General features: G+C 43.0%; 1 protein-coding gene across 1 annotated transcript in view; it reads left to right on the top strand.

The window, feature by feature from the left end:
• Window positions 1–11,071, top strand: part of LOC115458844 (serpin B4-like) — a 36,706-nt gene extending 25,635 nt beyond the window's left edge. Inside the window, exons 6-8 of the mRNA XM_030188671.1 lie at window positions 2,065–2,207; window positions 5,449–5,616; window positions 10,435–11,071. Coding sequence (XP_030044531.1) covers window positions 2,065–2,207; window positions 5,449–5,616; window positions 10,435–10,833 — 710 coding nt within the window. The 3' untranslated portion in view covers window positions 10,834–11,071. The remainder of the gene's footprint in view (window positions 1–2,064; window positions 2,208–5,448; window positions 5,617–10,434) is intronic.
• The last annotated feature ends 12,189 nt before the right edge of the window (window positions 11,072–23,260 follow it).

Here is a 23,260-nt window from a genome sequence, read left to right as displayed (position 1 = left end):
AAGAACAAAATTACAGAGCATATTCAAAAGCATGGATTAATGAGACAAAGTCAACATGGATTTAGTGAAGGGAAATCTTGCCTCATCAATCTACTACATTTCTTTGAAGGGGTGAACAAACATGTGGATAAAGGTGAGCCGGTTGATATTGCGTATCTGGATTTTCAGAAGGCATTTGACAAAGTACCTCATGAAAGACTCCAGAGGAAATTGGAGAGTCATGGGATAGGAGGTAGTGTACTATTGTGGATTAAAAACTGGTTAAAAGATAGAAAACAGAGAGTAGGGTTAAATGGTCAGTATTCTCAATGAGTAAGGGTAGATAGTGGGGTTCCACAGGGGTCTGTGCTGGGAACGCTGCTTTTTAACATATTTATAAATGACCTAGAGATGGGAGTAACTAGTGAGGTAATTAAATTTGCTGATGACACAAATTATTCAAAGTCGTTAAAACGCAGGAGGATTGTGAAAATTACAAGAGGACCTTACGAGACTGGGAGACTGGGCATTAAATGGCAGATGACGTTTAATGTGAGGAAAGGCTAAAGCTTGGAGAAAAGGTGGCTGAGGGGAGATATGATAGAGGTCTATAAAAGAATGAGTAGAGTTGAACGGGTAGATGTGAAGCGTCTGTTCACGCTTTCCAAAAATACTAGGACTAGGGGGCATGCGATGAAGCTACAATGTAGTAAATTTAAAATGAATCAGAGAAAAAGTTTCTTCACTCAGCATGTAATTAGACTCTAGAATTCGTTGCCAGAGAATGTGGTAAAGGCGGTTAGCTTAGCGGAGTTTTAAAAAGGTTTGGGCAGCTTCCAAAAGGAAAAGTCCATAGACTGTTATTAAATGGACTTGTGGAAAATCCACTATTTCTGGGATAAGCAGTATAAAATGTTTTGTACATATTTGGGATCTTGCCGGGTATTTGTGACCTGGATTGGCCACTGTTGGAAACAGGATGCTGGGCTCGATGGACCTTTGGTCTTTCCCAGTATGGCAAAACTTATGTACTTATGAATTAACCGGTTCACCAAGGTTGCTAGCAGGCCCTGAGATTGCCTCTTTTTCCACCCGGGCTAAGGCAAAAATATCCATGGGCTTTACCTGCATTCCTTCACCACCTCTTTGGCATCGGTAAGCAACTCCTCAGGTATCCATTCCATAGGCTCTATCTGTCTCTCCTCTCTCCCCAGCTGCTCCCAATCTTTATCTTGAGCTCGCTCAAAGGCTTCCTGTTCCTCTCCCCTAGGAACCTGGGAGTTGTAGTCCGGTTCACCCTCTCTAGGGGAGTCTAGTGGCCTCCTCTGGGAGTTGGGGGCATTGCAGCGCTGGTTAGCCTTCCTAGAGGATTCAGGTGATCCTTCCCGAGGATGCTGGGATTGGTAGTCCCTCCATTGATCCCACCCACGCTGGCCTTTCCAGCTCCCCAGTCCGTAGTTCCGGCTCCTGGATCTACCTAACCCCTTACAAGTGTCACAAAACTTACCAACAAATCACTGATAAGAAATTGTTGTTTTTATCATAAGTGCATGTGTTTTATCTAAAGTTACCTTGTTACTCCTGTACCAATAAGAAACCTACAGAAAAGACTTTACAAATTATACAGAAATGGGACACAGTTTAAGAAATGATTTTTCTCAGAATTTGTGGAGGTCAATAGTCAACTTGAGTTATCTAGGTAGGAGCAGCACCTACATGATTAAGCTATGCTGACTGGGTCCTGGGCTAATAATCAATAGCATTTAATTGGAAAGTGCTGCTGAATATCAGGTCTGGAGCACATAAAAAGGCTGTTCTAATTTGTTTGGGGAGCTGAACATGAGAGATACCTGGATAACTTCTGACAGCCACTGATAACCTGGATATTCAGTGCCAGTATCTACATATGGCCGAGTGCTTAGTATCTGGTTCTAAATCAGCCCATGGCAACCTGTGATTGAAAAATAAAATGATCCTACCACAGGCTGAATATAGACCAGATGGTCTTTTGTCTTTTTTCATGCCATGAATACATGCATTAATGAAAACCCACTCACAGCATATTTTTATGTGATTCCTTTTAAGGTAAAATTAAAGATCTGTTCGCTGAAGGTTCTCTTCGACCAGACACTGTTCTAGTCCTGGTAAATGCTGTCTACTTCAAAGGAAAGTGGGAAAAGGAATTTAAAAAAGAAAATACAAGAGAAGCACAGTTCAAACTGAATAAGGTATTTACATAAAAGACACATGTTCTACCTCTGTTTGTGCAGTTCAAGTGTACCTTAAGGAGGCACAGGGAGAGAAGCATGATCTCTGGGCAGTAGAAGGCAATAACAAAAGTAATTACAGTATAGGTACAAATGATTATCTTTTTTGTATTATTAATATTATTTATTTTGAAGATTGTAACAATACAATAATAAAACAATCCAATTATACAGGAAAAAAAAGTGCCAGGAAAGAAAAAAAATCATGAAGAAAAAAACTTAATGTTGTGTTAATTCTGTGGAAGTTGATAAGAAAAGATCACATAAGATAAACGTAGCCATACTGGGACAGACCGAATATCCATCAAGCCCAGCATCCTGTTTCCAACAGTGGCTAATCCAGGTTACAAGTACCTTGCAAGATCCCAAAACAGTATAACACATTTTATACTGCTTATCCTAGAAATAAGCAGTGGATTATCCCCAAGTGCATCTTAATAATGGCTTATGGACTTTTCTTTAAGGAAGTTATCCAAACCTTTTTTAAAACCCTGCTAAGCTAACTGCTTTTACCACATTCTCTGGCAATGAATTCCAGAGTTTAATTACAGGTTTAGTGAAGAAATCTTTCCCCAATTGTTTAAAGTTAGGAGCTAAAATGCTGGATACTAAGCGCAAATTCTCTATTGGCAATTATGTGCATTATTGCTGTTTTTATACAATACTAGCATAAATCCGCAGTTACGCGCCTTGCTAGTTCAATGGCTGCTGTAAATGCTCGCACCTAACTGCTGGAAGTTATGCACATAACTGACAGTATTGTATAAACTTGGCGCATAAATGCTGGCCATGCCCTGACCCATTCATCCCTCTCCCAGGTCCACACCTCTTTGCAGTTAAGTGCTATGGATTTTGTGGGCTATGTCATTTCAGCGTCTGCCACCAGCTGATTTTTAGTGCAAGCTAAAAACGGTAGCATGGCATTGTAAAAGATCCCCCACATTTGTAGAACCCAAATTAGTGCAGTTGCACTCAAAACTGCAAATTAGTGTGAGCAAGGAGGTACAGAGATATCACTATCTAGACAATTTTCAACTTCCTTACTAGGAGGTATAGAGCAGGGAGAGGTTTGACACAGATTTGTAGTCTCTGTTCTCTTAAACTGGGATTTCTGATAAATTCTGGGCTAGGTCTCTCTGGAACAGGTAATTGTAAAACCATTCCTAACCTAGGGCATGGGCTTCCTGACCAAATTATACAGAATGTTGCAATCTTACAACTCCAGAAACATACTGTAATATGCATTCGTCCAGGCCTCACTCTATGTTAGAATGTTTTAAGCAGGACTTTTTTTTGTGCTGGTACACTCTGGTACAGCAGACTGGCACCTTTTTTTAATAGAGTTAAGAGATGACAAGGAATGTAGAAACCAAAGACTGGAACACAATTGAGGGGTGTGGCTACTGTAGGGGCAGAGATATAGATAGTGACCCCGACCTTAAGGTTGTCCCTGTCAGGGCCGCTGAGAGGGGGGGCATGGGGGACAAAATTCCCCAGGCCCGGGCCTCCAAAGAGGGCTCAGCGCCTCAGTCCCACCCACCCTCCGTTGTCGACCGAATGCCACCGGGCCGGGCCCCCTGCATTGAAATCACAGTGCCTCTCACCTCCGTGTGAAAGTGCTGCAGGCAGCAGGACAGCAGATCGCCTCCCTTCAGGCCTTCTTCCCTCCCTGTGTAACTTCCGCGAGGGCGGGACACAGGGAGGGAAGGAGACCCGAAGGGAAGCGATCTGGTCCTGCTGCCTGCAGCGCTTTCACACGGAGGTGAGAGGCGCTATGATTTCAATGCAGGGGGCCCGGCCCGGTGGTGGACGGAGGGGGGGGCAGGTGGAGGCAGGGCCGGTCAAACCCGGTAAGTGGGGTAAGTGCCGCAGGGGGGCGCCTGCTTTCAAGGGTGCCGCTGCGGCGCCATACCGCGCCGCTCTTGGTGCTTTAAATCTTTAATTTACCTCCATTCCAGCAGCGGCGTCATTTGAAAGCCCTGCCCCGTCTCTAGCCTTCCCTCCCTTCGTGAGTTCATTCCACAGTCCCGCCTTCTGATGTCATTTCCTCAAGGGCGGGACATCGGAACGAACTGACGAAGGGAGGGAAGGCTAGAGACGGGGCAGGGCTTTCAAATGACGCCGCTGCTGGAACTGAGGTAAATTAAAGATTTAAAGCACCAAGGGCGGTGCGGTATGGCGGGGGATGGGGGCGGAGAATCGCTGGACAGGGGCAGGGTGGGAGAAGAGAGAAAGGAGATGCTGGTGGGGGTGCGCGCGGGCGCCAACTCAGTCTGCAGGGGGGCGCCAGAGACCCTAGGACCAGCCCTGGGTGGAGGGGGGAGCAGGGACCTCGGGGGGCGGGGGGGCCTCGGGGGCAGCCTCGCCCCGGGCCAGGCCCAGTTTCTCGGCAGCCCTGGTCCCTGTATGAGTACTGATACCTTTTTTCCTACAAAAAAAAGCACTGGTTGAAGGGACAAAACATCTACAGATTAGTCTACGATAAAAGGAGTTAGGCTGCCATCTGCCGATCAGATCAAGGATTGCAACAGACAGTCTCAGCAGACATTGAAAAAACTCTTAATGAAGGCTTTGGAAATTTTGTCTTCTTCACAGATAGTACAATTTTATGCATAGTTTTGCATCTTATCAAAATTTCTAGTTACTGAGTAACTATGATACAAATTTGTGCAAAGAAACTGAGCGCATAATAAAGTACAGAAAAAATATCCTTAAAAAACCTGCATTTGCAGGCAAAAAATGAATGAAAAATGAAGATTGTTTTAATTTTATTTCCATACGTGCTATTTTTCTTGTTTACATGTAAGTTCCATTAGAAAACTAGTATGTGCTAGTTATCAAATAGTGGTCAAAACTGTTGTCCATTTACTAGATTAGCCTCAATGTATTAAAATCCTTTAGCACTCTGGTTCTTAGCACGATCCCCGGTGATTACTTGGTGAAGACATGAGGACCTGTTAAGGTCATAACCAAGGACTGAGCCTAGAGCTTCTGCACACTGCATGTCTATGATCCATTTGTTTCAGACTTTCAAAGGATCAAAATGCAGTGATGTAATAAATGAACCTGCCCAGCAGATGGTATCAACTTCCTTTCTACCTTCACTGTTATATAACAGATTATATCTAACACTTGTGTATATGAGCCTTAATAATGTATCCTAGAATGCCTGATTTTTATAAATGTGTTTTTTCTTTTAAAGAGAGAGAGTAAGCCTGTGCAGATGATGTATCAGAATGGTAAATTTAAACTGGCCTCAATACCTGAGATGCACATGAGGATCCTTGAACTCCCGTACTGTAAGCATGAATTCAGCATGCTTATACTGCTTCCAGATGTTATAGCTAATAACTCCACTGGCCTGGATGAGGTAATAATTTAATTTCATGCTTTTTATTATAATTTTAACAGTTTACAGGCTGATATTCAAATGAGTTTTCCTATTACATTTGGGAGGTAATCAACAAATCTCAACTTTTAAATTTCCTGCGCAAGGCAGATTTGCACACAATAAAGCCAGCATATGCAAAACTATCTCAGCAGGGCCATGCCAACCCAGTAAGCGGGGTAAGCACTGCAGGGCGGCGCCTGCCTTGACGCCGTCCAGTTGTATTTAAAAAATAAAAATAAACCTTACCGCGTTGGCGCGTCAGCGCCTATGCGCATGCGCTGCTGCTGCCTTCCCGCGCGCCTCCTCTCCCTCTGCAAGGTCCGTCCATCGATTCGAGCCATATAGAGCAGGCGTTCTAGTTATATCACAATCCTTCCACACGTGGACCAGGGGCAGCACAGCAGAACCGGAAGGAATGCCGTACAGGGTAGTTTGTATAAAAATCTATGATTTGATGTTGTAAGCTGTTAGCTTATTTCTAATGTTGTGTTGTTAGCTGCTCTATAAATTAAACTGTATCGCTGCTTAGTTCCAGGCTTCCCCGCCTGCATCAGTTTAAGATCCGTAGGGAGCCTGTTTTGTGTCCTAGACTTTTTGTGAGGATTTTGTTTCCTGATTCTCTTTGGTGTGGATTGGTTAACTCAGGAACTACAACATGCAAGCCCCAGGAAAATACTTGGTAACTTTTCAGTTGTGGTCATCCGAGATTTATTGTAGAGGGGTGGCCCACATATTCTCTCACATACACTTCATAGTTCCCCTCTCCTTTGCATCTTCACCTGGAGACCAGCACCTGCAGAGACAGCTTCCCTCCCCCAAGCTGTACCAGTAGAGGTTAAGAGCTCACAAATGCCCCTTGCATTCTCTGGTCTTTCCTCCCCCATCCCAGCTAAACTGTAATTCAGCTAGCACTTTGGTGGCGAACAGCATGCATTGTTTTAAAGCTGATGGCTCTCCTGCATAACTGGGAGGGGGGGGGCATCCTTACTCAGTTGTTTTCTTTCACTGTCTACCTCTACACAACACTCTCTTGCACTCTCCTCCCTGTGCTGTTCCCCCTCCCACATCAGTGCAGGAGCTGGACACAGAGATTCCCCTCCTCGGGCTACTGATTAGCTCATTCTGCCATCCACAACTTCTCACAGGCAGGAGGTGAAGAGAATTAGCAGCTGCAATAGTCAGAGAGCTTTCTCCAGCTTTCTGCTTTTGGTCACATTTCTACAGCATGCCCTGTTCTCAGCCTAAACTGACAGTATTGACTGATCCAGCTCTTGCTCCAGTCTGCCAAGCATCTTATACTGTGTGCGTATGTCTGAGTGGTTTGCCCGTCTACTCCTGCAGCTCCATATCTTACTGTCATCACAACCCCTGATTCTCACGCCCACAAATGGACCTACCGAATAACCTGTACTGGGAGACCCCAACGCCCATGGTTACTAATTTGTGTGTGATACGACCAAAAGACCATGCGGATGTAAAGCATAAAATACATTATAGACATTGTCCCCATGTCATTCTCTAGTATGGAACTGTTTGGATGTCTTCTTGCACAGTATCTTTAGTAGGCTAATGTTACATTTTGTGACAATAGTAAAATCTGTCAGCGTTGTTAACAGCACTTAAGCACTAATTGGCAATAAATTAGAATTTACACGCATAACTCAATAAGCGTATTCCGTATTGAACTGCGCCTAAATTCTAAAGCACTTGTCATTCACCTTTTATGGTAATGGGCTGAAAAAGGGGGCAGGGTGGGAGAAGAGGGAGAAGAGAGAAAGGAGATGCCACACGGGGGGGGGGGGGGCGGGCGCCAACTGATATTCTGCAGGGGGGCGCCAGAGACCCTAGGCATGGCCCTGTATCTCAGACATATTCAGTGTGGTTATCCTGAAAACCTGACTGACGAGGACTGAAATGAGAAACACTGAGGCCACAATGCACAGAAGTTCCCAGAAACAAATGTGTGCTTTGAGATCCTTGGTAAAAGTTGAAAATACTGAGCGATTCCCAAAGGGAATCGCATGCAAATGAGCTGCTCGAACTTTCAGCAAGCAGCTCAAGTCAGTGTATATGTAGCACAGCCAATTGCTAAGCATGGCTGCTATGCGAATGCCCAGAATACCTCTACAGCATTTCACAGCTTTCATACATGCATACAAGCTGTGTAAGGTGTGTGTAGCTTTTTTTTTAAATCAGCTATAGCTGCTGTCTGTCATATTAGGCTATGTGAGTGACACAGCCAGGGAGACCCCTTTCTTGTAAATCACACAAATACTATGCCATCAGTCCCAATAATGGTAACTGTGCAACCATATAAATGCGGCAGGTCAAGTCCAAAAAAAAAAAATCCAGAACACCTTTACCCTTGACATGTGCAATGCAGATATCGCAGAACAGAGAGTCTGACACCATCTCAGTCTCATGCCCATGCTGGTGCAGAATTGGATCCCCTACTCCCATCACTAATATGGCCTCTTTAATTCCACCCCCCCCCCCCCCTGCCATAACCTAAGCAGGGAAATTACACCGAGGCCTAGCATCTCAAAAACAAATTCCTGGATGAAATCAGGCTGCCATTACCCTATACAAACATACTGTATATATTTTCCCTCACTGGTGCCAACTTGTTTGCAACTGTCTTAAATCATAAATGCCACACTTCTAACTGCACCTTAATCCCCTTTCCCTCCAAATTCACACTAGTTATCCCCTCCTTCCTCTCCTAGGTCTTTCCCTCCACCCTTACCCAACTTAATTTTAACAATTTACTGCTAACCTGGTTCCTCATTTTAAAGGGTCTTTAAAGCTGTCTCATTATTGAACAATGATTTGTCCAAAGCACAATCTCTACCTAAATTACACAAATACCCTCAACCTCCCAAAATGAACATTCTTTTTCATGTGTTGGGAAAGAAATTAATAGTAATAAACCAATGTTATTCAAATATCTTTATCCAATGATCTCCTGTCATTAAAACATGTATTAACAAATCCTATTCTTACTTTTTACAACTCAAATGGGATTCTGCTATATAATCCCATACTTCAAAAAGAGATTCACATGAGAGAAAGTAGAAGATGGTGACAGGGGTGTGACATTCAGCTGTTCTTTCATTCTTCAATAAATGCTTACGTTGAGATGGACAAACAGAGGGAGAATTACCATGTCTTCCTGAAGTCAGAGGCCAGACCAACCTCTGAGTAGTCCCAATGGATAATTTAGTACAGCGAATAGGGGTTTCAAGCTGTGGCATCTGGTGACAGCCCAGTTGAGAAACTGTAGGAGGTAGGTGTACCCACATGAGCTCTAGGGCATGACATCTCGTTTCACCTGGACTTCAGATTTCGACCACCTCAGCCGCAAATATATTGCTCACCTTCGGCCTTGGTGGCATTGGCACATTCTGATGATGTTGGAATATAAGCAGGAGGAAAGGAATGATCGGAGCAGGGCCGAAATAGAGGGGTTGTTTGCATGAGGTGATAGAAGTTCATGCTGGAGTTCAAGGAGAAGAGGTTGCCATGGAAGACAGGAAGGTGTGTGACCTGACCCAGTAATTTCCATGGAGCCTAACATTACTGGAGCTCCAGGTGTACCTGTTTCCTTAACCCAGTTTGTTACCACCCATCCACTTTCTATTAGTTTAGATACCATCTGGAATGCTATTGTTGTTCTGGGAAAAGTAGTATTAGTGACCTGGTTAATGTTTTGGTACAAATTCTACAAAAGATTGAGTTAAAAGATATGAAAAATGTTTGATATTCATCAAGTGGTAGATTGTGTGGATAAGATGGAAAAGGAACTAGACACAGTTACTGTAAGTGTGACAATTGACTAAATAGCTAAAACAGAAGCACTGGAGAATATTTCAAGGAGTTGTAAGGTATGTTTCTCTTCAATTTTCCTCACTTAAGTACTGTAACACTACAAGATATATTAAAAAAAATATTTAACTGAAAAACTATCTGTTTCACTATCTGCCATCGTCTAGTAGTAAATTGACTCTTTGAGGAATGATGAGATTCCCGTGCACTCCGCTCCATGGATAACTCCTTCTTATCTGTTGCCTTCTCCACTACTGCCAACTCCAGACTTCGCGCCTTCTGTCTCGCTGCACCCTACGCCTGGAATAAACTTTCTGAGCCCCTACGTCTTGCCCTATCCTTAGCCACCTTTAAATCTAGACTGAAAGCCCACCTCTTTAACATTGCTTTTGACTCGTAACCACTTGTAACCACTCGCCTCCACCTACCCTTCTCTCCTCCTTCCAGTACACATTAATTGATTTGATTTGCTTACTTTATTTTTGTCTATTAGATTGTAAGCTCTTTGAGCAGGGACTGTCTTTCTTCTATGTTTGTGCAGCGCTGCGTATGCCTTGTAGCGCTATAGAAATGCTAAATAGTAGTAGTAGGAGTAGGGTTAAATGTGTCTGGTCTTTTAGACTGCTCAGATTCAGAGTTTGTAATCTGTGCTATAATGTTGGTAAGCATTTAAAAAAATGCTGACTGCTGCTGGCAGAATATCCTGGGGTATATTTTACTATATTGACAAAGCAATTTGTACCTTACTGCGCCAGCCTCATTGTCAGGGTTTTCATGGAGAGAGAGAGAGACATGAAAGAGAAATTTGTGCATGAACATATTTGAGATTTTAAAACAATGATCTTTTAATTCTTCCAGTATGTCCAAAAATGCTCCCTCTAAAACATTCTTTCCCCATTTAGCAGCACCATCATGTCCAGACTTTCTCTACTTTATCAACATGAAGTTGTTTTGTTTTCTTTGTCTTTTCAGATTGAAAATGGACTAACTTATGAAAAATTAACAAACTGGACCACCTCAGCACTGAGGGAAGCTGAAGTTGATGTGTACATACCTGCCTTCAAGCTTGAGGAAACTTATGATCTCGGATCGGTTTTACAACAAATGGGAATGAAAGATGTTTTTTCAAATGCTGCTGACTTGTCTGGTATATCTACCACAGTTGGTTTGAAAGTTTCTAAGGTGGTCCATAAAGCCTATGTGGAAGTTAATGAGGAAGGCACAGAGGCAGCAGCTGCCACTGGTGTAACTGTGGTTCCAGTTAGTCTACCAATGCGCATTCAATTCGTGGCAGACCATCCTTTCATTGTCATCATTAAAGAGATAAAAACTAATGCCATCCTCTTCCATGGTAAATACAGCTCCCCATAGAAATACACTGAACCTCTATAACAGAGCAGGGTGGTCATGTTTAGATGTAATGCAGCGACATCCAGTCCACCTGTGAATTATGCAGATCACTCAGGCTTATGTACTCTCATGACGCAAGCTGGTTCCCTCAAAAATTTATGTCTGTGTTTATTAAGCAGTGCTACAGGCACATTAGTGTTTTTAATGCGCGTAAATGGTTTACGAGTGTTAAACGCTAACGCGCCCATAGAAATGTATAGGAGCGTTAATGTTTAACACGCCTTAAATTTACAGACATGTGAAAAACACTAACGCACCTTAGTAAACATACCCCTTAGTATCATATGTAAATACATAAATTTGAGCACTTGTTTTTTGTTTGTTTTTGCTTTTGAGATACATCCAACAATGTGAATTAAGGATAAATAATCAAAACAAAATGTAGACATAAATAAAAGGAACCAATAAAATAATAACGACTCTATATAGTCAACAAAAATGAAGGGAGTAAGAACCAAAGCAGAATACCCCTTGAGGAATAGGGAATTGAAGAAAATAATACATATAAAGAAAACTAGCAAGGTGAATATCTATAAACTATAACAATTTGAGCACTTGTTCAGGGTATACAATAAAACTGTAAGAATCAGCCTGGCATTTTATTAAATATTATTTTTGATCTATGATTTATAGCCTTTAATACTTAAGCATTTTAATAAATAATTTCTGATTCAACAGTCTTGTTTATGTCAAATTGATATACTAGAACAAATATATGAGCTATTTCTAGCTCTTTTGTGGTGCAGAGGGACTAGTATAGGTAAGCCTTGTTTATCATGGGTTAGATTAATTATTTCATCTTTCCAAATGAGAAAAAAGAGTCAGATTTTATGAAGAACTTGTATGTGTATTTCAACGTCCTATTCCACCCTTCACAGAATATGCATCAAAGCAGTTTATTTATTTATGCGTTGGTACTTATATCCCACATTATCTGGAAATACATAGACCAGTTCGATGTGGCTAACAGAATAACCTGAGAACATTACAATGACAGTAATTTATACAACAGAAGTAGATAATAATTTTTAGACATATAAGGGATATAGACACTGAAAGTTCAGCTATAGATACCAATATATATAGGAAACTGATTGATTATGCCTACATAAATGCTTAGGATAGAAACTTATTGAATAAATATGCTTTCAGGAATTCATGGAAGGATAAGTAATTATTGATGAGTCTAACCTCTCTTGGGATGGAGTTCCACCACTTAGTACCTAGATGAGAGAAATGTTTAGCTAGTATGGATTTATATTTAATGTTTTTGTAACAAGGAAAAAGTAGTGCAATATAGTCTCTTGTGCCTGGGACAGCATTACAAGAGGGAAGTTCAACCATATCTAGCATGTAATCTGGTGCTAGGCCATAGATGATCTTGTAGATAAAAGTACATGCTTTGAAAATGGTTCTCGTTTTTAGAGGAAGCCAGTGCTTTGATACCCTGTCGAATTTAGATACTCTGTAAATGATCCTAGCAGCAGTGTTTTGGATAGCTTGAAGTTTCTTGATGAAAATTTCCTTAGTACCGAATGGGCCCTTTTACAAAGTCATGCTGAGAAATGGCCTGCAGTAGATGCGTGTTTTGGGTGCGCACAGAATCATTTTTCAGCGCACCTGTTAAAAATAACTTTTTTAAATTGTTGCCGAAAATAGACGAGTGGCAAAAAGAAAATTGCCACGCGTCCATTTTGGGTCTGAGACCTTACCGCCAGTCATTGACCTAGTGGTAAGGTCTCACACGGTAACTGGGCGGTAACGGTCTACATACGTAAAATGCCGATTACCGCCTGATTACTGCCTGCGCCCCAGAAAATAAAAATATTTTCTTGGCACTCGTAGCGGACGCACGTCAAAAATGAAATTACTGCAAGGGCTACACGGTAGCCAGGCGGTAACTCAAAATTGACGCACGTTGGGTGCATGTAGGTGTCTATCCAGCTTATAATCGAACGAGAATAACGCCCAAGTTCCGACCTAAATCGGGAGATGGGCGTTCTTCTCACAAAAACAAATAAAGCGGTATAATCGAAAGCCGAACTTTGGACGCTTTCAACTGCACTCCGTCGCGGATGCGGACAAAGTTGACGGGGGCGTATCGAAGGCGTGTCGAAGGCGGAACTGGGGCGTGGTTATCGGCCGAACAGAGATGGGCGCCCTTCGCCGATAATGGAACAGTTATGAGCTAGAATTTAGGACACTTTTCCTGGACCCTGTTTTTTGACGAATAAGGCCCCCAAAAGTGCCCTAAATTACCAGATGACCCCCAGAGGGAGTCGGGGATGACTTCCCCTGACTCCCCCAGTGGTCACTAACCCCCTCCCACCACAACAAATGATGTTTCACAACTGTTTACTTTCACCCTCAAATGTCATACCCTCCTCCCAAGCAGCAGTATGCAGGTCCCTGGAGCAGTTGTTAGGGGGTGCAGTGGACGTCAGGCAGGTGGACCCAGGCCCATCCCCCCCCTACCTGTTACAATTGTGCTGCTTAATGCTATTAGTCGTCCAACCCCCCCAAACCCACTGTACCCACATGTAGGTGCCCCCCTTCACCTCTTAGGGCTATAGTAATGATGTAGACTTGTGGGCAGTGGGTTTTGAGGGGGATTTGGGGGGCTCAACACCCAAGGGAAGGGTGCTATGCACCTGGGAGCTCTTTTACCTTTTATTTGGTTTTTGTAAAAGTGCCCCCTAGGGTGCCCGGTTGGTGTCCTGCCATGTGAGGGGGACCAGTGCACTATGAATCCTGGCCCCTCCCACGAACAAATGCCTTGGATTTATTCGTTTTTGAGCTGGGGCGATTTCATTTTCCATTATCGCTGAAAAGCAAAAACGCCCAGCTCATACCTTGACGAATAAAACATGGGCGTCTTTTTCTTTTAAAAAATACGATCCGCCCCGCCCCTTCACGGACCCGTTTTCGGAGATAAACGCCCATGGAGATAGGCGTTTCTGTTCCATTATGCCCCTCCAAGCATCTTAGTAAAAGGGCCCCTAAGTGTACTGCTTTACAATAATCTAATTGTGACAGCATTAGAGATTATACAAATAAACAAAAAGTTGTTATTGGGAACAAAGGTCTGATTCTTTTCAGTCTTCAGAGGGTCTTTAAAGCTTTTGTAACCACAGAGTTAACTTGATCATCATAATTTAAGAATTAATCTATGATAATCCCTAATATTTTAAGCTTTGACTCTAGTGGATAGATGGTATGATTAATAGTAACACTGATAAATTCTGGTGGAGTATGAGAGTTTGACACAATTAGGAATTTGGTTTTCTCTCTATTTAATTTGAGGAGGAAAGTGGATGCTTAATTCTCCATCAAATCCAGGATCTTCTGGATGATATTTAGGATGTCCTTCACTTGATTTTCAAATGGAACATAAAGTGTGACATCGTCAGTGTACATAACTGAATTGAATCCCTTGACTTCCAGGAAACGTCCTAGCGGTTCCATAATGATATTAGAGTATGGGTGAGATAGGCGAGCCCTGAGGTACTCCACAATCAGGGGACCAGACTAGAAAGGTTGTGCCTGAAATCTTGACTTGATATGTCCTAGATTTTAGAAAATCCTCAAACCAGTTGTAGACAGCTCTGCAAATACTTTTATCATCCAATAGAGTTAATAATATTTTGTGATAAATGACATCAAAAGCACTTAACATATCAAATTGTAGTGTAAGAACAGTTTTGGTTTATTTATTTTATTTACAGTTTGCTAACACCATTTTCAGTAGCAGCCCAAGATGAGTTACATTCAGGTACACTGGGTATTTCTCTGTCCCAGGAGGGCTCACAATCTAAGGTTGTACCTGAGGCCATGGAAGGTTAAGTGACTTGCCCAAGTTCACAAGGAGCAGCAGTGGGATTTGAACTGGCTGCCTCTGGATGTCAAGACTGGTGCTCTAACCACTAGGCCACTCCTCCACTCCATTCCCTTTGGTAACTTTGTACATTATGCCAGGGGGAATTCTGCACAAGAAAAATTTGAAAATTGCAGTTCAAATAAACAATCAGATCTAAGCCAGCACAGGAAGAGGAAGTGACCTGCTGTGTAGTGGTTCACTTCCTCCTCTTCTTGCCACGTGAGCTTAGCACTGGAAGGGAAGTGAGAGTGAGCAGAGCCGCTGCTACCCATGCATGCCCTGAATTCCGTACGGCATGTACAGAACTCTGCACATCTTTCAGGGGTGAGGAATTCTGCACTGCGTAGTTGCGCACAATTCCCCCAGGAGTAATATATAGAAAACAGGAAAAGAACGCCAGGGATAGCACAGGCAGAATAAAAATAGAATGATGAAGACTGCTACTAACCCTACCTCCCATGATCCACATTCCCTCTGCTCCCCCCCCCCCCCCCCCAATCAGGAAATGCAGTCTCTAACAAGTGAATTTTCAAGTCTACATTAAGAGACCTTTTTTACTAAGCTATAATAAAATCTCACATGCTAAACAGAGATTTATCGTGGCCTATTATTACAGGGGTTTTTTTTCAAGTCTGTTTATATTAACATGCAATACCTGCAAAACATTAATGTGGGAGCACCTACCGCCTCCTAAATGCTATTTGGTTAAGTCCATGTTATCCAGTTAGCGCTTGCTAATCAGAATGCATTAGCTAGATAACACTTCCATGCCCATTCCCCGCCCATTGCTATGCGCCCTCCTAAAATATTTTAAAAAATAAATAGCACACAATTAGCATGTGCTACGAGGTAAACTAATGTAAAATGCTTAAAAGCATTTTGTGGTAGGCCTTTTTTCCTGCTTTAAGCACATGTTAGTACATAACACAGTTTAGTAAAAGGGTCCTAAATTTCTTTTAAGACTACTACAAATAGTAGATGGAAACAAGTTCCAGAAAACGGGGATAAAAAGTAAAATTCTGATGAATGAGCTGAAGCAGGATAAGCATGTGACACTGATGGAAATGTCCAAAAATGTGTATCTTGGGAACGAAGAGTCCTCGAGGGAAGGTATGGTGAACCAAAGAAGAGAAGAAGAGGAAGCCCTATATAGAATACTTTCTGGCAACTAGAAGAATTTTACAGCCTTCTGGTAACCGATGATTATCAAATAAAAGAGGAGTGATGTGATCAAATTAATTGCTTTGCAGCAGTGCTTCTCAGCCCAGTCCTTGGGGCACACCCAGCCAGTCAGGTTTTTAGGATATACACAATGCATATGCACTGCCTCCTTGGTATGCAAATCCATCTCATGCATATTCATTGTGGATATCCTGAAAATTTGACTGGCTAGGAGTGCCCCAAGGACTGTGTTGAGAACCACTGCCTTACAGGGCAAATCAATGGCCATATTCTGTATAGTCTGCAGACGTCAAAGATTGGAAGACCAAATATATTTCCACAATAAACTGAGTTGCAACAATCTAGTCAAGAAAAATAAAAGCATGAATCAAAACATGCTGAGCCTGTGAACCTAAGTAAGGCAGAATGGCCTGAATTCAACTCAGGAGAAGGAAGAAAGACTGAACTGTCTTTGAGACTTGCAATTCAAAAGTCAGCTGGAACTCCAAAAGAACTCCCAAGTGAGAGATATTGTTCAGTACAGTTATAGGTACGTTCAGCTTCATAGGGAAGATAGGCAAGAAGGACTCCCTGTGTGTCAAGCTGTAGGAAATTGCTGTTATAAAACTTCCCAGGTGTACATACATTTACAAGAATAAGAGTATATGCACATTTATACAGACTGGAGTGAGCCCTGCCGGAGACCAAGTTTAGGCTGAGCAGAGGTAGAGTTCTGAGGTACACTTGTGTTTTATAGAGTGCAAATTTTTAAACATTTTACATATGTGCCCTGTTATAAAATTACCCTTCATGAGATATGTTGGACCTCCAGCCAGGACTCTGACAGCTGCAGGTTATTCAAAATGTGAAGGCTAGAAATTTGATGGATGTACACCCCACAGAGAGAGGGCTGCCTGGTGTTTCTTTAGCATCACTAGATATCTATTCAGGAACATATTCAGTTCAAAGTGATGGTATTGGCTCTTAAAGTTTGAATAATCAGTGCCCTAAGTTTTTGCTGAAAGGCTGAAATGTTTGGCACTTGGAAGGAGCTTAAACTTAGCTTAGGAGTGGTTACTGATTGTGCCTTCTGTCAGTGTGACAAGAAAAAAAAGTCCTAGGTTGAGATTTTTCTATGGTGGTCTTTAAATGGTGGAACTCATTTCCTAGAGTGTTACAGGTGAGATAATGTATGAGAAGAGAATTAGGGGTCAGTTTGCCAAGCCACTCTAAAAAGTGGCTGGTGCTGTTGTCAGCCTGTGGGTTTTCCATGCACAATGGCCACTTTTAGCATGGTGGTATAATGATGCCTTTCTATATTTTTTGTAATGGCCATGCGCTAATTTCCCCATTAACATGCCCTACTCCAAAATGCTAATTGGACAGAACACGGTAATGTGCCCACACTACCTAATTAGTGCAGGCACACCTACTCTCCACCCATGGACACACTTCCCGTGCTAAAAAATAAAAATAAAATTCTCTGGCACAGGATTAGCGCATGGTAAGCGGAACACTACCACGGGATGCCTCAGCATGTCCCACGGTAGTGCTCTTTTAGCATGTAGTAGACTCTGCATTAGGCCTACTACACCATAGTAAAAGGGCCCCTTGACGACCTAAAGATATATACATTGCAGGAAAAGAGAGATAGAGGTGATACGATAAAGACATTCAACTATTTGAAAGGTATTAATAAACAAACAACCCTTTTCCAGAGGAAGGAAGGTGGTAGAACTAAAGGACATGAATTGTGGATTAAAAACTGGTTAAAAGATAGAAAATAGAGAGTAGGGTTAAATGGTCAGTATTCTCAAAGGAGAAGGGTAGAGAGTGGGGTTCCCATGGGGTCTGTGCTGGGACCGTTGCTTTTTAAAATATTTATAAATGATCTAGATATGGGAATAACTAGTGAGGTAATTAATTTGCTGATGACACAAAGTTATTCAAATTTGTTAAATCGCAAGAGGACTGTGAAAAATTACAAGAGGACCTTCCAAGAATGGGAGACTGGGCATCTAAATGGCAGATGACAATTAATGTGAGCAAGTGCAAAGTGATGAATATAAGTACATAAGTATTGCCATACTGTGAAAGACCAAAGGTCCATCAAGCCCAGCATCCTGTTTCCAACAGTGGCTAATCCAGGTCACAAATACCTGGCAAGATCCCCAAAAAGTACAAAACATTCTATACTGCTTATCCCAGAAATAGTGGATTTTCCCCCAAGTCCATTTAATAATGGTCTATGGACTTTATCTTTAGGAAGCTGTCCAAACCATTTTAAAACTCCGCCAAGCTAACTGCCTTTACCACTTTCTCTGACAACGAATACCAGAGTTTAATTACACGTTGAGTGAAGAAACATTTTCTCCGATTCGTTTTAAATTTACCACATTGTAGCTTCATCGCATACCCCCTAGTCCTAGTATTTTTGGAAAGCGTAAACAGATGCTTCACATCTACCCGTTCCACTGCACTCATTATTTTATAGACCTCTATTATATCTCTCCTCAGCCGCCTTTTCTCCAAGCTGAAGAGCCCTACCTGCTTTCCTCATAGGGAAGTCATCCCATCCCCTTTATCATTTTCGTCGCCCTTCTCTGCACCTTTTCTAATTCCACTATATCTTTTTTGAGATGCAGTGACCAGAATTGAACACAATATTCGAGGTGCGGTCGCACCATGGAGTGATCCAAAGGCATTATAACATCCTCATTTTTGTTTTCCATTGCTTTCCTAATATTACCTAACATTCCATTTGCTTTCTTAGCCACCACCTCACACTGAGCAGAGGGTTTCAACTTATCATCAACGATGACACCTAGATCCCTTTCCTGGTTAGTGACTGTTAACGTAGAACCTTGCATTATAATTTGGGTTCCGTTTTCCCACATGCATCACTTTGCACTTGCTCACATTAAATGTCATCTGCCATTTAGACGCCCAGTCTTCCAGTCTCATAAAGTCCTCTTGTAATTTTTCACAATCCTCCCACGATATAACGACTTTGAATAACTTTGTGTCATCAGCAAATTTAATTACCTCACTAGTTACTCCCATCTCTAGGACATTTATAAATATGTTAAAAAGCAGCGGTCCCAGCACAGACCCCTGGCCACCTCTGGTTGTCAAGACAGCTGCTCTCACCACTAGGCCACTCCACTCCACTCCTGAAAACCTGCCAAGGAAATTCAGTCAAGGTACCACAGCTCTTCCTAAATACCTTCTCCACCAGATGCCCCTTCTCAGTATAGGAAGGAGTGGAGTCAAGTAGGGTGTTCCAAGGGCATATATTCTTTCTGAATCCATGGCTCAATATGACCAAACAAGTTATTGTTCCTCTTCGGATTTTTGTACATGCCAGGATGTCAGCAGGCAGCCTGCACTGAAGCTCCTAGCCTACCCCTGCAGGTCAATACCATTCCAGGATTAAATGAGCTGCCAGTTTAATGGAGCTGAGTGAACTCTAGCAAAAGTTTAACTCCAGCCATGTCTGATAATTTATCTGTCAGATACTGGCAGATAAAAACCTGTAGAGTCCATCCAGTCTGCCCAAAAAGATAAATTCATAGCATAAAGTATGATGTGATACTCATACTGTATATATATACTTAATCTTGATTTGATATATATGAGATGGGACATTGATTGACTGATTTACTGCACTTGTACATAGCGAGAGGCTTGAGGGGCTCATTTAGTGGTAAAAAAATAAAATATATAAACAAAACAATGTTACGTAAAAAGTAAAACAGAGGAAAGTGAAACGTGGCGAGAATTGAACTGTCTGCATTTACAACAGGTGCAAATGTAGGAGGGGGAAGGAGGCAGAAAAATCTATGTACTGAAAAAGGTAACATTTCTAATTTTAAATGCATAAGCTCATAAAAAGAGAAAGTGCATTTATGGTTGGGAAAACCTCAAAACATGGAAATATGCATATATCCTCATCCTTGTAGCAGAACACGTATATACCCAGGTGGGTCAACTTATTTACATATAAAGGGACCATTCACAATTTGGAAACCATAAAGATATAAAAAATGAATGTCGATCAAATGAACATACTGACATATATATTTTTTCACTTCAAAACAGCTTCTCCGTCTGGTCTTAATCTTGATATAGACTACACACCTTTTCTATAAGCCTTTATATATATATATATATATATATATATATATATATATATATATATATATATATATATATATATATATATATATATATATCAGTATGCATAAAAAGGTTTATAGAAAAGGTGTGTAGTCTATATCAAGATTAAGACCAGACGGAGAAGCTGTTTTGAAGTGAAAAAATAATCTGTTTTTTTTTAGAAGTGTTTTATCTATATCTGATCTCCTGCAATGTTTTTCAAAAATTTTGAAAACAAAGAATTGAAGATTTGTTATCTTTTTCAGTACATAGATGTTAAATGAACCAAGATAGGTTCATACAATTGTGTGCATATGTATCTGTATATAAAGGCTGCACATTGTGAAGAATAAGGGGCTGTCCTGTCCTGGGTAGGCCACTAGAGGGCGCTGTTTCCATAGAAATGGGGGGAAATGTCCAGGTCATATCATTATTGAGGAGTCACTAGAGGGAGCCAGTAGGGGGACTGTCTAGGTGGAGGTTGCTAGGACCAAGGAGAGTCCTGGGCTAGAAACAGATGGAAGTTGTTATGGGCTGGGTCCTGCCTGGAATTAGGGGGAAGAGCCTAACGGGGTGGAGAAGCTAATTAACCACCTTATACCTTCCTGAGTTTGGAAAGGAAAGAGAAGAGAGAGGAGCTGGAGAGCTGGGAGCTAGAGGAGGAAGATCACCTTGAAGGTACTGGCTGAACTCTGTGGACTTTTGAAACTCTCTGCTGAAAAGGTGACAGCTGCACTACCATCTGAGAAAGTCTTTAAATGAAAAGTAAATGCTTTTATTGAGCTGTTTGAACTGTGAAAGTTTGAGGAACTGCTTTAAGTCTGGAAAGGGTTTAATTAGAAGACTCTGAGTAATGCCTCTTGGTTATGTTTGAGTTGAAGAAGAAATGTTTGAGTTAAAGAAGAAATAAGCCCTGAAGATTATGTTAAATGGCAACTAATAAAATCTTTGGTTATAAGAAACCTGGTGTTGGTGAACGTTTGTGAAGGAAATTAAGCAGGGTCAGCCCTGGCCAGATCGTGGAAGGGTGACCTGTTCAAAACATATACACATATGAGAGAATGTACACATGTATCTACACATTTTTTCACAGCATTTACACACTAATATTTTACATTTCTGCTTCCTTCCCCCCTCCCCTCCTACATTTTCATCTGTTGCAAATGCAGACACTTCATCTGTCACTTTGTTTCACTTTCCTCCATTTTACTTTTTACATAACAATTTTTGTTTATATATATATATTTTTAAACACTAAACGAGTCCCTTGCTATGTGCGAGTGCAGTCAATCAATGTCCCATCTATTATATATATACTAGTAAATAAGGCCCGTTTCTGACACAAATGAAATGGGCGCTAGCAAGGTTTTCCTGGGAGTATGTATGTTTGAGAGAGTGTGTGTGAGAATGACTGTGTGAGAGAGAGAGTGAATTACTACTACTACTACTACTACTTAACATTTCTATAGCGCTGCTAGGGTTACGCAGCGCTGTACAATTTATCATAAAAGGACAGGCCCTGCTCAAAGAGCTTACAATCTAAAGGACAAGTGAGTAGACGATACGATGGGGGCAGTCAATTTGGGGCAGTCCAGATATCCTGAAGGTAAGAGTTAGGTGCCGAAGGCAGCATTGAAGAGGTGGGTTTTAAGCAGAGACTTGAAGATGGGCAGGGAGGGGGCTTGACGTAGGGGCTCAGGAAGGTTGTTCCAGGCATAGGGTGAGGCGAGGCAGAATGGGCGGAGCCTGGAGTGAATGTGCGAGTGTGTGTGTGTGACAGAGAGAGAGAGTGAGTCTAGGTGCGAGTGTGTCTGTGAGACAGAGAGTGTGTGTGTGAGAGTGAAAGTGTGTGTGTGAGAGTGTGAGTGTGCGATACACAGACTCTCTGTGAGACCGAGAGAGTCTGTGAGACGGAGTGTGTGAGACCGAGAGTGTGTGTGAGATCGACTATGTGACACATAGAGAGTGAATGTGATACAGTGTGAGACATAGTGTGAGAGACTGTGTGAGAGAAAGACAGTGACTGTGAGAGAGTGTGTATGAGAGACAGTGTGTGTGTGAGAGATACCTCCCCCCTTCCTCTGTGGTCTAAGGACCCCTCCCCCCCTGTGGTGTCAGGATTTTCTCCCCCCCCCCTCTGAGGTCTCAGGACCCCCTTCCCCTGTGGTCTCAGGAGTCCCCCTTCTGAGGTCTCAGGAGCCCCTCCCCCTCTGAGGTCTGAGGAGCTCCTCCCCCCCCCCCGTGGTCTAGGACTCCCTGGCTCTTCCCCCTGCCCGTGGTTGGCAGCACTGTGCGAGTGTGTGTGTGTGTGACCCCCCCCCCCCGAGGTCTCAGGAGTCCCTCCCCCCTTCTGAGGTCTGAGGAGCTCCTCCCCCCCCCGTGGTCTAGGACTCCCTGGCTCTTCCCCCTGCCCGTGGTTGGCAGCACCGTGCGAGTGTGTGTGTGTGTGTGTGTGTGTGTGTGTGACCCCCCCCCCCTCCCGAGGTCTCAGGAGTCCCTCCCCCCTCTGAGGTCTGAGCAGCTGCTCCCCCTCCCCCCGTGGTCTCAGGACTCCATAGCTCCCCCCCCCCCCCGTCCGTGTTTGGCAGCACCATGCGAGTGTGTGTGTGTGACAGAGAGTGAGACTGGGTTCGAGTGTGTCTGTGAGAGAGAGAGTGTGTGTGATTGCCCTGTGTCCCCTGCCCCCCTGCAGCCACCCAGTGATTTTCCTCTCTCTCCCGTGGCCCCCCTCCAGCCACCCAGCGATTCTCGTGTCCCCTTTCCCCCCCCCCCCCCCCCCGCAGCCACCCAGCTATTCCCCTAGGCCACCCTCCAGCCACCCAGCCATTCTGCTCTCTTCCCTGTCCCCCCTCCGCCACCCTGCATTTCTGCTGTATCCCCTGCCCCCCCTCAAGCCATGCAGCAATTGTGCTCTCTCTCCCCTATGCCCCCCCTCCATACTGCCAGCAATTGTGCTCTCTCCCCTGCCCCCCTCCAGGCACCCAGCGATTCTGCTGTGTCCCCTGCCCTCCCTCCAGCCACCCAGCGATATGTTCCTCATACCTTTATCAAAGCACCTGCAATGCTGTGAAGCTCTGAAGCTAACGGCTTGACTGAAGGTTTCGTAACGGTGTAGACATGCGGTCTGTTGACTCCTGGCGTCTGATTACCTGCCCTCGACGTCATGACGTTTTGACACGAGGGCGTCGATGT

Source organism: Microcaecilia unicolor, unplaced genomic scaffold, assembly GCF_901765095.1.
Source record: "Microcaecilia unicolor unplaced genomic scaffold, aMicUni1.1, whole genome shotgun sequence".
NCBI lineage: Eukaryota > Metazoa > Chordata > Amphibia > Gymnophiona > Siphonopidae > Microcaecilia > Microcaecilia unicolor.
Note: the sequence above shows the minus strand (reverse complement) of the source record. Positions and strands in the feature narration are given on the sequence as shown.